General features: G+C 58.5%; 1 protein-coding gene and 1 long non-coding RNA gene across 3 annotated transcripts in view; one reads left to right on the top strand and one right to left on the bottom strand.

Moving 5' to 3' along the window:
• The first annotated feature begins 4,787 nt into the window (after positions 1 to 4,787).
• SOCS3 (suppressor of cytokine signaling 3) lies at positions 4,788 to 7,952 on the top strand. The gene is made up of 2 exons (XM_012756308.2): positions 4,788 to 5,120; positions 5,676 to 7,952. The coding sequence occupies exon 2, from the start codon at positions 5,764 to 5,766 to the stop codon at positions 6,442 to 6,444; it is 681 nt and encodes a 226-aa protein (XP_012611762.1). The 5' UTR covers positions 4,788 to 5,120; positions 5,676 to 5,763; the 3' UTR covers positions 6,445 to 7,952.
• Positions 7,953 to 12,290: 4,338 nt separating this feature from the next.
• LOC105866743 (uncharacterized) overlaps positions 12,291 to 14,829 on the bottom strand; it is a 5,999-nt gene continuing 3,460 nt past the window's right edge. For both annotated transcript variants that reach the window (XR_001151998.2, XR_001151997.2), the window contains 2 exons: positions 13,195 to 13,331; positions 12,291 to 12,661 (listed from right to left, as the gene is read on the bottom strand). This is a non-coding gene — a long non-coding RNA (uncharacterized LOC105866743). The remainder of the gene's footprint in view (positions 12,662 to 13,194; positions 13,332 to 14,829) is intronic.

Here is a 14,829-nt window from a genome sequence, read left to right as displayed (position 1 = left end):
GCCCGGGATGCCAGGCCTCAGCCCTGGGAGAGCCACTGAGCAGCAGGGCAGAGCTTCCCCGGGCTCAGAGAAGAGGCATGTCCCCAGCATCTCCTCCAGATTGGCCAAGAGAAGAGGGAGCAGGAGACGAGAGGCCTCACCACCTCTCACCCTCACCTCCAACCACCCACGCTAGACTAGAAGCTCCAAAGGGAGGGGACCAGATATATTTCCGCACTGTTGTACCCCCAGGCGTAGCAGACTAACTGGTGTGGGCAGTTGAACCGAAGCTGCCTCCTTGTGCTGTCGAAAGCCCAGCAGTCTCAAGACAGGGAGGGACTGGGCTCGGGCTGTGGTCTGAGGCCAGCCTCCGACCCCATCTGGCTGCAGGCACAGCTGGGAACAATGGCGATCTTAGCGTCCGCCCCCGGGCTGGCAAGCATGGAAGCTTGCGTTCACCGAGCCCTGCCACAGCTTCCCCACCACCCCACGGGCGCCAGAGTTCCTTCCCATCTGTGAGATTTGGGGAAGAGCTCAGCATGTCACACAGCATGAGTAAGTGGAGTGCCACAGGCAGCCGAAACCACTGCGTACTTCCCCTCCATCACGAATGAATGTCGTTATTATCTTTATGACCAAGCGCCTTTGCCTGGAAATGGGATCCTGACTTCATAGAAATTCTGCAAAGGGAGAGATTAGGAAAAGACAAGAGTCTCCTAAATCCCTTAGATGGGAAATCAGCTGGGTGGAGCAGAGGGGCCAGACCTGGATAAAGCTTCTCTCCCTGCAAGCCCCCCAGCAGAGGGGGAAGATGGGACACTTAGCTCCCTCCTGGCTCTGGCATCTCTGTGCTTAGTTAGGTCCTTGCCTGGAAGGTGGCTCCCTGGAAGTGTGCCCTGTGTTGGCCCAGGTGTCTCTTCCCACATTTGCCGCAATGCTTGTGTCCTTCCCTTTGTCTTCGGATCAGCAGCCCTAATAATCTCCAGCAAACCTGGGACTGGGCTTCCTGGTACCCACACCCTCTAGCCCATCAACTCGGCCACTCCTGAGTTGAAGAACCAGAAGGTTCCCAGAAGGTAACCAGAAGGTACCAGAAGGTTCTAGAAGGTTACCAGAAGGTTCTTCTCGAGGAAGAACCAGAAGCTACTGCAGAACAAAGCAGGCTGTGATATCTAAAAATCACTGACGATAGGAGTCTACACAATCCCTCACTTCAACATTCATTAAGCATTGTCTACACACCAGGTTCCAGGCTCACAAAGAAAAAAAGAATCAAATACAGCTTGTTTCCTCAAGATTCTTATTGCACAGCCAGAACCTTTTGGCCAATGGGAAACAAGCTACCCTGGAAGTTTAGACAGAGTGTCTCCCAAATTTTAAAGGAAAAGTAGAAATCAGCCATGGGTGCTTCCACCCAGGGACGCAAACATGCAGACCCAGAGAACCAGGAAACTTTTGGAGACAGCCTGGAGCTCCATGTAGCGGGAGCCCGCCTGTGGGGCCGTGGCAGCCAGTGGAGCTCACGTGAAGCAGCCTGGGACCTGCTGCATGGAGGATTCATCCCAAAAGCAATGGGAAACCGCGGGAGAACTCAGAAGCCAAAGGGCACCTTGGTGGCTGGCTGAACTGTTTCAAGGCAAGCAGCTTTTTGGAATGTTCCCTTTTTTTTTTTTAATTTTTTTTTTTTTTTGAGACAGAGTCTCACTTTGTTGCCCAGGCTACAGTGAGTGCTGTGGCATCAGCCTAGCTCACAGCAACCTCAAACTCCTGGCTCAAGCAATCCTCCTGCCTCAGCCTCCTGAGTAGCTGGGACTACAGGCATGTGCCACCATGCCCGGCTAATTTTTTCTATATATTTTCGAGTTGGCCAATTAATTTTCTTTCTATTTTTAGTAGAGACGGGGTCTCGCTCTTGCTCAGGCTGGTTTCCAACTCCTGACCTCGAGCGATGCTCCTGCCTCAGCCTCCCAGAGTGCTAGGATTACAGGCGCGAGCCACCGTGTCCGGCCTGGAATGTGTCTTCTAAAGCCGATATATGAGTATCCCAGACATAAGACAGCACATGGCCACATCCATGCCCTAGTAACCCAGCCGTCTCCCCGACAGACTCCCCAGTGCTTTCAACACAGAGATAGCTAACATGGACAGAGCACTTAACACGTGCAAGACACTGTTCCAAGCCTGCTGCGTGTATGAGCTCCCAAGCCCACGAGGTAGGTAATATTATCCGCCAATTTCACAGATAAGGAAACTGAGGCACAGCTGAGGAAGTAGGTTGCCTGAAGTCACAGAGCTATGGGGCGGTGGAGCCCTGGAAGGCAGTTCAAGCTCCTGAGTCAGCATGCAGGGAGCCCAGCCCCCTTTCCCTTCTTACCACCTGGGGGGGGTCCCCTGCATGTCACCTCACCAGCCATCTCCCCGAAGAAGGGTTCACCCAGCACTTCTGTCTTCCAGGGCTTCGCCCAGTGCCTGGCAAAAGTAGGCTCTCAGTGAGGGTTAGTGGAATGGATGAATGAACTTGACTGTGTCAGAGCACTATAATTTACAAAGCACTTTCTCGTCCATTAACTCCAGGGCTATTCCTTGCGTCTGCCTGTCCTCCACGGGCTCAGCACAGAAGTGTATGGTCGTGCAGCCACGTAATGCTCAATGGATGGGAAAAAAGAATGAACTCATGATAGAGAGAAGGAGAATCCACTTCTTCAGCCTGCAAGCACCGTGAGGGCAAAGCCCGGGTCTTCCTCATCTGCATCTCTCAATGCCCAGCACAATACTTGGTACTTAGAGCCCAATATTTGGGAAATGTGTTAATCAGACAATGTCCCCCTCTGCACAAGTGACAGGAAGATTTCCTCCTTTCTACTGCTCCCCTAACCTCCAACTCCCAGACTCAAGTGATCCTCCTGCCTCAGCCTCCCCAGTAGCTGGGACTACAGGTGTGCACCACCATACCTGGCTATTTTTTTTTTTTTTTTTTTAGTATTTTTAGTTGTCCAGCTAATTTTTTTCTATTTATAGTAGAGACGGGGTCTCGCTCTTGCTGAGGCTGGTCTCAAACTCCTGACCTCGAGCAATCCTCCCGTCTTGGCCTCCCAGAGTGCCTAGGGTTACCGGCGTGAACCACGGTGCCTGGCCCTGGACTGAATTACTTCCATTTCTACCACACTTTGATGTACAGAATCTTTTTTATTTCTTTTAAATCTCAGATCTCTGATGGGAAAAGGTAATTATTCTTATTTTGCACATGGCAAAACAGAAGCCCGGAGAGGCTGTGTGTCCTGTTCAAATCTCATTTAGTCCCCCAACATCTGAGGGGGAGAGGCCGAGGGGCAGACGGAGGACACAGCGGCAAGGCGGTGAGCCACCCCTCAATTCTGGAGAAGCCCAGGAAGCAGCTCCGGGCTCCAGAGTCCCAAGCTTCCTGCTGGCTTGCGCCGCCACCTCTCCCTCCCTCTCCACGGGCTCACGGTGTTTGCTCAGCCTGTGGCGTCTGGGAAGAGGGCAGGGCCCAAAGCCAGGGCCGCTGCACCCTGAGAAGTGACTAAGAGTGCCCCCCAGGCGGCTCTGAGGGGTCTCCAGCACCCCGCAGACCATTTAGGGTCAGATTATTAATACAAAACTTGCCATCCTTCATCAGGCTGGCCCTGGGTCTCCAAGCTCAAACTACCTACAGCAGCGCAAACCGAACCAAGAGCAAATCCACCGGTCCCTCAATCACCTCCTCTTCCCCTCCCCCTCCCCCCATCAGGAGCGCCAAAGAGGCAGGAGGGAGCGCACCCTAGGCAGTGGGCTGAACCCCTGAAAACTGCTTTCTGAAAGTTCTCTCCTGCTGGACTTTTATTCTCAGATGTGGCCCCAGCTTGGGATATGAATTCCCCTCTTCTCCGTCCCCGCTCCAGCCCCGGGGGCAGCGATTCCCGCGGATCCCCGGCCTCCCCGCCGCCGGGCTGGGGTGCAGCGACGAACCCCGCTCCACCTGCGAGTCCCGGGGCGCCCTCTAGCGGACGCGAGGCTCTCCGGGGCTCACCAGCCGCGCGGGTCTGGGGACTCAGATGCATGACAGCTGTTTTACTAATATGGGGGGGGGGGCATCAGCACCCGTGTCGGTGTCGGCAAGGGACCTGGCTCGGCCGATGGACTGCGGCCCGGCAGCCGCCGCGCAGGGGCTGGCCCCTCCAGCCTTGGGCCTCTCGGCCTCCCGTCGGGGACGTGCCCACAGGTGACTGTCGCGTGTCTCCCCCCTCCAGCTCCCCGGCCTGACCCCAGCCCTGCGGCCTGGCTGCGGGATGGCCCCAGCTCCCTTTTGGCTGGCCCGGGCCGCCTGGAGCCGCGATCGGGACCTCGGGCAGGCGCGGGGGAGGGGGCCAAGGGGGCGTCCCCGTGGGGTCCGAGAAAAAGCGAGGGGAAGCCGGGAGCGTCTCCCGGCCCGCCTCCTAGAACTGCCCGCGCTCCCGAAGCGGCGCCCCCGCCTCTGCCAGAAACCGGCCTTCTTAGAAGGGAGGGGGGTGGGGGGAAAGTGTGAATGAGAAGTTGGGGGCGGAGCGCGCGGGGGGAGGGGCCGCTGCCAGGAACGCGCCGCCGGGGCTGGCGCCGCGCCCGCCGGCCGCCCTGGCCGCCTCGCGTCGCGCTTTGTCTCTGCGCGCGTCTCTGCCGGTCCCTGCTCCGCTCGCGGCCCGCCCTCGGCCGCCCGCGGCCCCTCCCTCGCCCTCCGCGCAGCCTTTCATTGCTGCGAGTAGTGACTAAACATTACAAGAAGGCCGGCCGCGCTGTTCCAGGAATCGGGGGGCGGGGCGGCGGCCGCGTATATACCCGCGAGGGCGGCCTCCGCGGCTGCTCCGACTCGGACTCCCCGCGCCGCCGCCACCGCCGCCACTCCGGCCCCGCACGCGGCCCGCCTGGCCCAGCTCCCGCCGCGGCCCTTCGCCCCGTCCCCGCCCGGTCGTCGGCCCGGGGGCGCGCAGGGGGCAGGGCGGGCGCCCCAGTGAAGCCCGAGGGACGTGCGCGCGAGGGCTCCTTTGTGGACTTCACGGCCGCCAACATCTGGGCGCCGCGCGGGCCACCGCTGGCCGCCGCGCCGCCACCTCGCCTTGGGGACCGTAGGAGGCGCAGCCCCAAGGCCGGAGACTTCAGTTCGGCACCAGGTAGGAAGAAGGGGCGCAGCGTGGGGAGGGGTCTCGCTTCGTCCCGGGAGCTTTTCCCGGTTTCCCCTCCCCTTCCCGGGTCATTCCCGGCAGGGAGGGGACGAGGTAGGGCAGAGCGGATGGAATCCGGAGATCCCAGGTTCCCGGAACACTCAGTCTGGGGCCCTCGGGCTTCTCCTGTCCCCTTCCTACCCCCATGCCTCGGGTTTCTGTCTCCGTCCCCACCTCCCGGGGTCACGGGACTGAGCGGCACCCGGAGCGTCCCGGGGGCCCTTGTCCCGCTCGCCACGCCGGCCGCGCTCTCGGAGACCCAACTTCCGCGCGCGAGTTTCCCACTCTGCGTCCTCCCAGCGCGCTTGAGGAAGGGGCTGCCCGGGGCCCCCCGGCCGGCGGCCGGGCGGGCTCAGCGGTGTGCCCGGGTCGGAGCGCGGGCCAGGTGAGGGCCCCCAGAGCGGCGGGCGCCCCGGTCGCTCGGCAGAGGCAGGGGAGCCGGGGCGGGCCGGGCGCGCTGGAGGGTTCCGGGCACTCACGCGGCGCGCGCCTTCCTCCCCGCAGCCCCCCGGGATGCAGTAGCGGCCGCTGAGCGGAGGCCGCGAAGCAGCTGCAGCCGCCGCCGCGCAGATCCACGCTGGCTCCGTGCGCCATGGTCACCCACAGCAAGTTTCCCGCCGCCGGGATGAGCCGCCCCCTGGACGCCAGCCTGCGCCTCAAGACCTTCAGCTCCAAGAGCGAGTACCAGCTGGTGGTGAACGCGGTGCGCAAGCTGCAGGAGAGCGGGTTCTACTGGAGCGCCGTGACCGGCGGCGAGGCGAACCTGCTGCTCAGCGCAGAGCCCGCCGGCACCTTCCTCATCCGCGACAGCTCGGACCAGCGCCACTTCTTCACGCTCAGCGTCAAGACCCAGTCGGGGACCAAGAACCTGCGCATCCAGTGCGAGGGGGGCAGCTTCTCTCTGCAGAGCGACCCCCGGAGCACTCAGCCCGTGCCCCGCTTCGACTGCGTGCTCAAGCTGGTGCACCACTACATGCCGCCCCCCGGCGCCCCCTCCCTCCCCTCGCCGCCGCCGACGGAACCTTCCTCCGAGGTGCCCGAGCAGCCGCCTGCCCAGCCGCTCCCAGGGAGCCCCCCCAGGAGAGCCTATTACATCTACTCTGGGGGCGAGAAGATTCCCCTGGTGCTGAGCCGGCCCCTCTCCTCCAACGTGGCCACTCTGCAGCATCTCTGTCGGAAGACCGTCAACGGCCACCTGGACTCCTATGAGAAAGTCACGCAGCTGCCTGGGCCCATTCGGGAGTTCCTGGACCAGTACGATGCCCCGCTCTAAAGAGCAGAGGGCCGAGGTTGGGGAAAGGGGCCGGGCCCCCTCTCCTCTGTGACACATGGCACAAGCACAAGAAGCCAGCCTTGAGAGAGTCCAGCAGCTCCGGGCCAGCCAGGGGCAGACAGGCCCCTCCCTCCGGCCCTCCCCCCCTGCGGAAAGGGGCAGGCGGACCTGGAATGTGTTTGAGAGAAGGGGGAGTGCCACCTGAGTGCCCCACCCCCACTCCAGCTTCTCGGGAGGAGCCAGCTGGCCTAGTGGGACAATAGTGAATTCTCCTCTACTCCCCCCCTCCCTCCACTCCCCCTCCGCGCTTCCAAACAGGGGATGCTTGGGGAGCGATGAACTAATAAGAACTGCCAGGGAATCTTCCAACTTTCCAACGGAACTGGTTTGCTCTTTGATTTGGTTTAAACCTGAGCAGGTCGCAGGGCCTGGGAAAGGATGAAAGAGAGAGGGTTCCCGAGAAACCCCAGAGCTGCAGGCAGGCTGGCCAAGGAAATGGATGGCCACACCCACTGCCCAGCCCAGGTGAGGAGCTGGCTGCATGCTCCTCTCCCTGGCTCTGGGGAGAAGGGCATGGGGTGACCTGAGGAAATACCCAGTGTTCCTCACCCTCTCCCTTGGGACAGCACCGAGAACACAGGTTCCAAAGTCTACCTGCTGCCCAAGAGCCCAGGACCCTTCCCTCGTTTTAAGGGGGAAGAGGCACTTGGAGGAGGATGCGTGTGCTGGTCAGGTGGTCTCCTTTTCCTAGCTGTGCTATACCTTCCACCACCAGGGGTGGGGGAGGATGCAGGAGGTGAGCCATCTTTGACCCCATACTCCCTGTAGGGGAAGATGGAGGACTAGGACATTTGCCTTAAATGCTCCCTGTCCCATGGATAGGGACTGGCATAGGGAAAGCCTCACACCCAGCCAGTCCAGCAGAGGCCAGTGGATTCACCCAAGGGCACCCGGCCAGGGAAGTGGGTGGGGGACCGAGACCGCCTTCCCTGGACTCCTTGGACGCACTGGGAGGGCACTGGCCATTCCTAGCCCCAAGCTCTGCACAGCCCTCCCTCCTGCCTGGGTGCGGGAGGCGGGAAGTCCCCTGCAGCTGCTCCTGCTCTGTCACAGCACTGATGAGTGAAAACTTGGAGGAATGTAGCAGCGATGGAATTACCTGGAACTGTTTTTTTCCGGGGGGGAAAACTAAACAAACACACAAGTTTTCTGTGTCAGGTCTGGGTGGGGCAGCTGTGTGTTGGGGTGGTTTTTTTTTTTTTCTCTATATATTTTGTTTCTTGTTTTTAAATAATGTTTACAATCTGCCTCAATCACTCTGTCTTTTATAAAGATTCCACCTCCAGTCCTCGCCCCTCCCTCAACTCAGGCCTTCGAGGCTATAGGAGATGCTTGAAGAACCCAACCAAATCCCAACCCAAGTCAAACTTTGCACATATTTATATTTATATTCAGAAAAGAAACATTTCAGTAATTTATAATAAAGAGCACTATTTTTTAATGAAAAACCTGACTTGAGCCTTTTCTCCGAGCCCTCCCCCACTATTTCTCTTTCACCCACACCCATGCTCTGCATTGGAGGAAGGGAGCCACCTGGGGTGGTGGCTGTGCCTCCTCTCTGGTGGCCTGGCCCTCCTGGTGGTGGAATCAAAGACTTACGTCAGCCCCTGTGCCACCGACAAGCTAAGGCAGCCACCTAGGCTGTTACTGAGAGGGGTAATTCCTGCTAGTCTGATTCAGATCTGACCAGAATATGCAAAGCAAGTTCGAAGGAAGCGCTTCAAAGGGCTTGCTGGGAGCAAGCTGAGCTGTGGTCAAGGCTTTTAGAGGCTCCAAGCTATTAGAAGCGCTGGGGCTCCTTGGCTGGGAGGTGTTCCGATAAAGCCCAGACTACTGAGTCCTGGCTTGGTGACCTGTGACCTCAGCACTGGTGGGTTCACAGGAGGTGGGGGAGGGGTAGTCCTGCTGCAAATCTTGCAGGCAGGTGTGGCCTCCCCAGGGTGTTCCAGGGCTTCCTGGCCACTTCTCATCTCCAGCTTCCCTTCCACATTTCTGGGGGCCCCAGCCTGAGCAGTGGACAGGGGAAGCCACTACTCCCCTAGAGCACCCATTTATTCATCTGTTCATAGTCTTTCCCACACCCTGGGCACTTAGAGGCTACCTGGATTAACCACCCCAATTACCTCCTCCGGGCAGGTGTTCTCATCCCATAGTCTCAGACACAGCTGTGCAAGCCAGGACTGGGGCTGGTCGCTTCTGGTGCCTAGATAGGTGCTCAGTAAATATTTGTCAACTGATTAGGGGCAGATACTCCCGGTTCAGGGAGGTTAAGCAACCTGCCCGAGGGCACACCACTTGGGAATGTGGGAAAGACAGGACTGGAAGGAATGCAGCAGCTTTGGATTTATTTCCCAAGCCCATGAACCCAGCCTCCCCATACTTAGCTCTCTGAGCATATGCCCACACTCCCCTGGGCAAGGCCCCCACCAAAAAAACCAAGAGGTTGGTACTCTTCCCTCTCAACTCCGGGGTTTCGGCACTAGAATTCTACTAAAACCAAAAAACACCTTCTCCACCATGTTTTCCTTCCACGCTTCCTTCTTCCCCCCCTTGGAGACCTGACAGCTGGGAGAGGAGTGTTAACCCCAAGTCAGGGCTCCTCCCCTCATCTGAGTCTCAGATGAAACAAATGCCAGAGCCTCTTCCACACTGATAAACTGCTCCAGGAATCAGCGTCCAAAATGCAACAGAGTAAATAAACAAAGTCGTTTTTCTTTCCCATTTCCTGGACTTTTGGGGAAAATGACCTAAAGTGACAAGAAGGGGCCGGGCTCTGGAATAGGGAACACAGACTCAGGTAGGATCACCTTCCCGGGGCACGAGTCTAGCTGCAGGGACCCAGGGGGACCTGGGTCCCCAGTGCCTTCTAGGAGGATGAGCTTCCAGGAAAAGCCTGCTGGCTCTTTCTCATTCTGGGATCTGACCTCCTGCCTTGCACTGCAGAGAGCCCCCCTCCTGCTGGAATAACAGCCTGGATGGAACCGTAAACCTGGAGTCCCTGCCTTTGGCCCAGAAGGCAGCTGTTCAGCCAGCGCGTCCAGTGTCCACCAGCAAAAGGACTTGGCCTTATCTGGCTGGGGAGGAAGTGGTTCTCCCCGCCTGCTCCCTGGAGGTTGAACCTTGGTTTTGGGGAGATGCAGAGGCAAGAAGACATCTGACTCCTTTCCCTACCTGCAGCTCACTGCTCACCTCAGATTTCTTGTCTCTCCACTTCAGATCACAGACTGGACCAACCTTCTAGATTTGCAGACAAGCAAACCAGGGCCCAGAGAAGGGAAGCAACTTGCTCCAGTTCACACAGCTAGTGGCAACACCAGGAAAGAATCTTGCTGGGATGGTTCTGCTCACCAACAGCTCCTTCCTTCCTTCTCTCCTCATCCCAGACCCCATTACAAAATTCTTTCTGTAATTCTCAGTCCTTGGAGGGAAAGACACCCCTCCTCCAAAGGACTTAGTGGGGTGGCTCTCTGGCCTGCCCACCAAAGGAGGAGTGCTCCTGGCTCTAAGAAGTGCCCTGCAGGGAGCGGGTACCCTATGCCTCAGCAGGGTGCACCGCCAGGGGTCCCTGGCCAACGGAAAGGAAGGGGGAGCCGAGGGCTCCCAAGGCCCTGTGCCCTAGTACCTCGCTTGTAGCACTGCAAGAATCCACCCCAAGAGGCCCCATCCTCCCTCTGGTGGTGCTGTTTTTGGGCAGGCCTCCGACGAGCGAGAGCCAAGAATGGGAAATCTAAGGCCTGCTTGGGGGGAGGGCGGGAAGGAGGCCACAGGCAGGGAAGCTAGCGACGGAAAATCAGCCAGCAAGATGAGTCCTAGGCTTAGGACCCAGCAGGCACGTTTGGGAAGGGGCACCGGGCGGGGGCAGGGGCAAGAGGCAGTCAGGAGTCCACGGGAGAGGGGGCCGCGGGCCCCGGGCGCGCGGGCAGGACGGGGAGCGCAGAGGCGGCGGGAGAGGGGAGCCCCAGCTCCGGGAGCACCTTCCTGCGCCCCGCCCCCTCCCCTCCTCCTCCTCCTCCTCCTCCTCCTCCCCTCCTCCTCCCTCCCCTGGCGTTCGGGCGGCCGCCGGGCTGGCGGGCAGGCGCGTCGCCCCGAGGCCGTCCTCTGCCAGGAAGAGTCACTTCCCGGACACCGCGGGAGCCCTGGCGGAGCTATGCGAAGAATGTCCGCGCCGCGCACGGGGGGTGGCACCTCCCGGCCCGCGCCGCCGCCGCTGCAGCCGCCGCCGCCGCCGCCACGCGGAGCATGCGCGCTGCGAACACGGCCCCGCCCCCGCCACGCCCCGCCACGCCCCCGCCCGCCGAGCGCGGTCGCCACGGCAACGGGATTGCAGGCGGGGAGCGCTGTTTATTCTCAGCCGAGTGCCAGGAAATTGGGCCCGGAGGCTGCCAGGCGCACCTCCCTGGGGCGGGGGGCGGAGAGGCGGGAGCGGCGGGCGGTGGGGGCGGGGCGGGGCCCGGCGTCCGTCCCCCGGGGTCACCGACCCCTCGGAGGGGGCTGCCCAGAAGGCCGGGCGCTTTCCCAGCTGCGAGGGGTCAAGTTTTCTTGTCCCGGGGGAGCACAGCAAGCCCACCCCCACCCACTCTTCCCGGGGATCCTGTTCTCGTCATTCACTCACTCATTCACGCACTCAGCAAATACCTACGTGTCAGGGAGCGTTCTAGGCCCAGGGGAGCTGGCGTCCAGCAAGACAAGGCCCTGCTCTCCCCAGTCTCCGGAGGTTGAGTGAGCGACCAGACAATGAGCTAGTAAATATGTAAATTAAATAAATGCAGACTATTTGTGCCTCGGAGATGCATCTTCCAATCACACTGCCATTATCTTCAAATCACACTGCCATTATATCCAACATCCACCCTCCCACGCTTGGGGGTTTGGCCCTGAAAGCCTGGCAAACTAGGACAGTTGGTCCCTCTACCCTCAAGTCAAAGCACGTCCATTTTGGAGATGGAGAAACTGAGGCCCCAGATCCAAGGACAGTTCTACCAGGGTAGGGGGGGGGCGGTAGTTAGAAAGAGAGCTGCCCAGAGCTCCTCCCCTCTGTCCCTCGAGATCCCCGAAAGCACAGAGAACCTAAGGCGATGCCCCAGGGTGTCTCTTCTGCATCGGAAGCCTGAAGTCTGGAACCCTGGAATCTGAATAATCGGAACCCTGGAATCTGAATAATCACCGCCTCCCCTAGTGGCTCTGGGACCACTGGTGCTGCCTTCCAGCAAGACAAAGTTCTTCTCGGGACAGGGATTTTCCTCCCTGTGCCTTGACTAAGCCTGAGCTGGGAAATGAGCAGGGAGGGGAGGCCCTGAGCTTACCGCCAGCCTGAACCCCGGCAAGCACGGACAAGTGCAGCCCTGCCCTCTGCCTGGGCTGGAGGACAGTGGGGGCCCGGGGAGGAGGACGGTGCTCCTTCCCCCAGCGCTGAGCCCTCCCAGCTGTGCTGTGCTGGGAACAGGCCAGGCGTTTGTGAAATCCTTGGGTGAGCCTGACCCACTGTCATGAGGACTTGCCTGTGGAAGCTGGTGCCGGGAGGGGGGAGGGGGGCTGTTCCCAGAAGCGGGGAGAACTCTGGACTTCCCACTCCTGAGTGCTCCGGATTGCAGCACCGCCTTGGGCAACAGCCCTGGCCTGGAAGGCTGGGTTGCAGAGAGAATCGGAGGCCCCAGGCGCCCTGACTGCTAAAACTGCAGGCGATTCTGGTTGACAGCATCACAGCTGTCCGCAGGCAGTGTTCAGGCCCAGCGTTGGGCAAAGACTGAAAACCCAGAGATTTAAAAAAAAATCAGAAGGCAAGTTGGTTATGTTACACAAGAAGATGTATTTCCTCTCTTTCTCCCCTCCCCCATCTCAAATCAGTCTTTTCATACAAAAAAAAATAAATACTGAATATATATTTAGTATCTATAATGTACAGGCTATGGAAGGCATAGACATGAAATATAAAACCCACGGGGACCTGCCTCTGCGCTGCACAACTGCAGGGGGCACTGTTCAGGATAGGATCTTTGCAGCTCTGTGGATGGTGTCCCGGGAGGCTGCGCAGTGGGGGTGGGGCTGCAGTGTTCTTCAACTGTAGGTGCAGCAGCGGCAGGAGACACCGGCGCAGGTGGAACCCCTGCTCAGGCCGCCACGCCATGCTGGGGATCCACGCCCCAGGAGGTACTGCAGCCTGAAAGGAGAACCAGACATGAAAACCAAGAAGTATCCTAAAAAGGAACGAGTGTAAAACTAAAACAGTTTACAGGGTACAGCTAGGGGTGCCCAGGAGGAAATGACCTATAGCAGCTTCCCAGAAGAGATGACATGTGTATGAGCCAAGGCAAAAACGGCAGGTGTTCCTTCCACAGGCTTGGGAGGAAGGGGCATTCTAAATATCAGAAACAGGGAAATGGCCTGGAAAAGGGAAACTTTGGGGAACTTCAAGAAGTTTGGTATGTCCCCACCAGGCATGTCCATGCCAGACTCATGCTCTAAAAATATTGCTTTCCTGATGTCATCCTCACGCCCATCCCCCTCGGATCCACATGCTTCCCCTCTGGCACCTTCCGCTAAGCTGAGTTTCCAAAACCCTCCAGGCTCTAACCCTGGTGGAAAGCTCACCCCTCCCCGTTGTCCCTCCAAACGCATCCTATACCCACAGCCTGCACCACTCATTGATCACTCGGTCACTTTCCTGTCTCCTTCCAAACGGGACTCACTCACATTTGTTCATTCATCCAATGATTATTTACTGAGTGCTGACTCCATACCAGGCACTGTATCTTCCACTTTCTTGTGTTCTTCACAGAATCCAGCAGATGGGTGGCCTGGCAGAAGCTCAGCAAACACTTGACGCATGGCTGTGCAAAAGAAGAAACATTATTTTTTGGCCGGGCACGGTGGCTCACGCCTGTAATCCCAGCACTCTGGGAGAACGAGGCAGGTGGATCACTCAAGGTCAGGAGAGTTCAAAACCAGCCTGAGCAAGAGCGAGACCCCCATCTCTACTATAAATAGAAAGAAATTAGCCAAACAACTAAAAATATATAGAAAAAATTAGCCGGGCATGGTGGCACATGCCTGTAGTCCCAGCTACTCGGGAGGCTGAGGCAGGAGGATCACTTGAGCCCAAGAGTTCGAGGTTGCTGTGAGTTAGGCTGATGCCACAGCATTCTAGCCTGGGCAACAGAGTGAGACTCTCTCTCAAAAAAAAAAAAAAAAGAAAGAAAAGAAACATTATGGTTTTTTTAATGCCCCCTTCCCTGCCCCAGCCTTAAGAAACGTTCTTTAAACAATGGGGTTCCTGAAGTCATTAAAATACCATTTAATTCATTTGCAACTTTTGCTTCCAGAAGCAACTAGGCATCTTTTTAATACCACGTGTTTGCATAAATAGCATTTTTGGTTTTTTTTTTTTCAAAATTCATTCTAATAGATGATCTCCTTCCCTCCTTGCTACGTGCCTCAGTTATAAGTAAGGCAGGTAAAATAAAATATACGGTGCTTTCAGCTGAGCAAGCCCAGGTGTACCAGGGTTGCGGCTTGCCTCAGATCACACAGATAAGCAGTGGTGGCAGCAGAGTTGGAATACTGAACACCTACTGCTCGCGCCAGCGTGTGAGAGCCCTCACCGCCACTTAGCAGCTACTGTGAAGGCTCTCTCAGGGACCCAAGTGACAGCCAGGTCCACTCTTGGCTCTCACCAGTGTCCAGGTCACCCCCAAGGGACAGTCCTAGATTGCCATTCCATCCACCTAGATCCTGGTGGGAACACCAGAGTCATCCCAGCAGGTGGGAGCCTCAGGTGCTCAGGGCTGGTGCTCCCAGTGGACGTACAATCCCCAAGGAAACTCCAGCAAGACCTTTGGCCACCCCCATGCCCAGGTCTTCCTCAAAGCCTCAGAGAACCCCTAGTCCGTCTAAACTGTCCTTTCTGGAAACCGAGGGGCAGAGGAGATGACCTCTATGGTTCCCTATTGTAGACTCCTACGCAAAGGGGGCTGCAGGGAGGCAGGCTGGCTTCCAAGAGTGGTCCTCCAGCATTCACTGCCCTTTTAGTGTCCCCTGGCACCTAGTGAAAGTAGGCAAGAGGGTCTGGCAGGAGGGCCACCCAGAAGACCTTCAGAGACCGGCCAGCATTGCCCAACGTCGGGGGAGGGGCGGTCAAGGCTGTGGAGCACTGCCCTGCACGTGGGGGCTTCCCCACTGGACTCCTCAGGCCACCCCAGGGCCAGGATTTGGCTGAGAACTCCCTCAGCAGGGACCCTGCCCAGGAGCCGGCCAGAGCCCCAGAACGGAGGGGAGGAGGCCAGGAGAGCAGCCTGGACCCTCCCTCGGGCACTCTTCCAGGCCTCTCCA

This window comes from Microcebus murinus, chromosome 18 (genome assembly GCF_040939455.1).
Source record: "Microcebus murinus isolate Inina chromosome 18, M.murinus_Inina_mat1.0, whole genome shotgun sequence".
NCBI lineage: Eukaryota > Metazoa > Chordata > Mammalia > Primates > Cheirogaleidae > Microcebus > Microcebus murinus.
The sequence above is the reverse complement of the archived record's forward strand: the minus strand, read 5'-3'. Positions and strand labels throughout refer to the sequence as shown.

Excerpts from the sequence above, each read along its gene's own strand:
- SOCS3 (XM_012756308.2), top strand. The coding sequence starts at position 5,764 with ATGGTCACCCACAGCAAGTTTCCCGCCGCCGGGATGAGCCGCCCCCTG.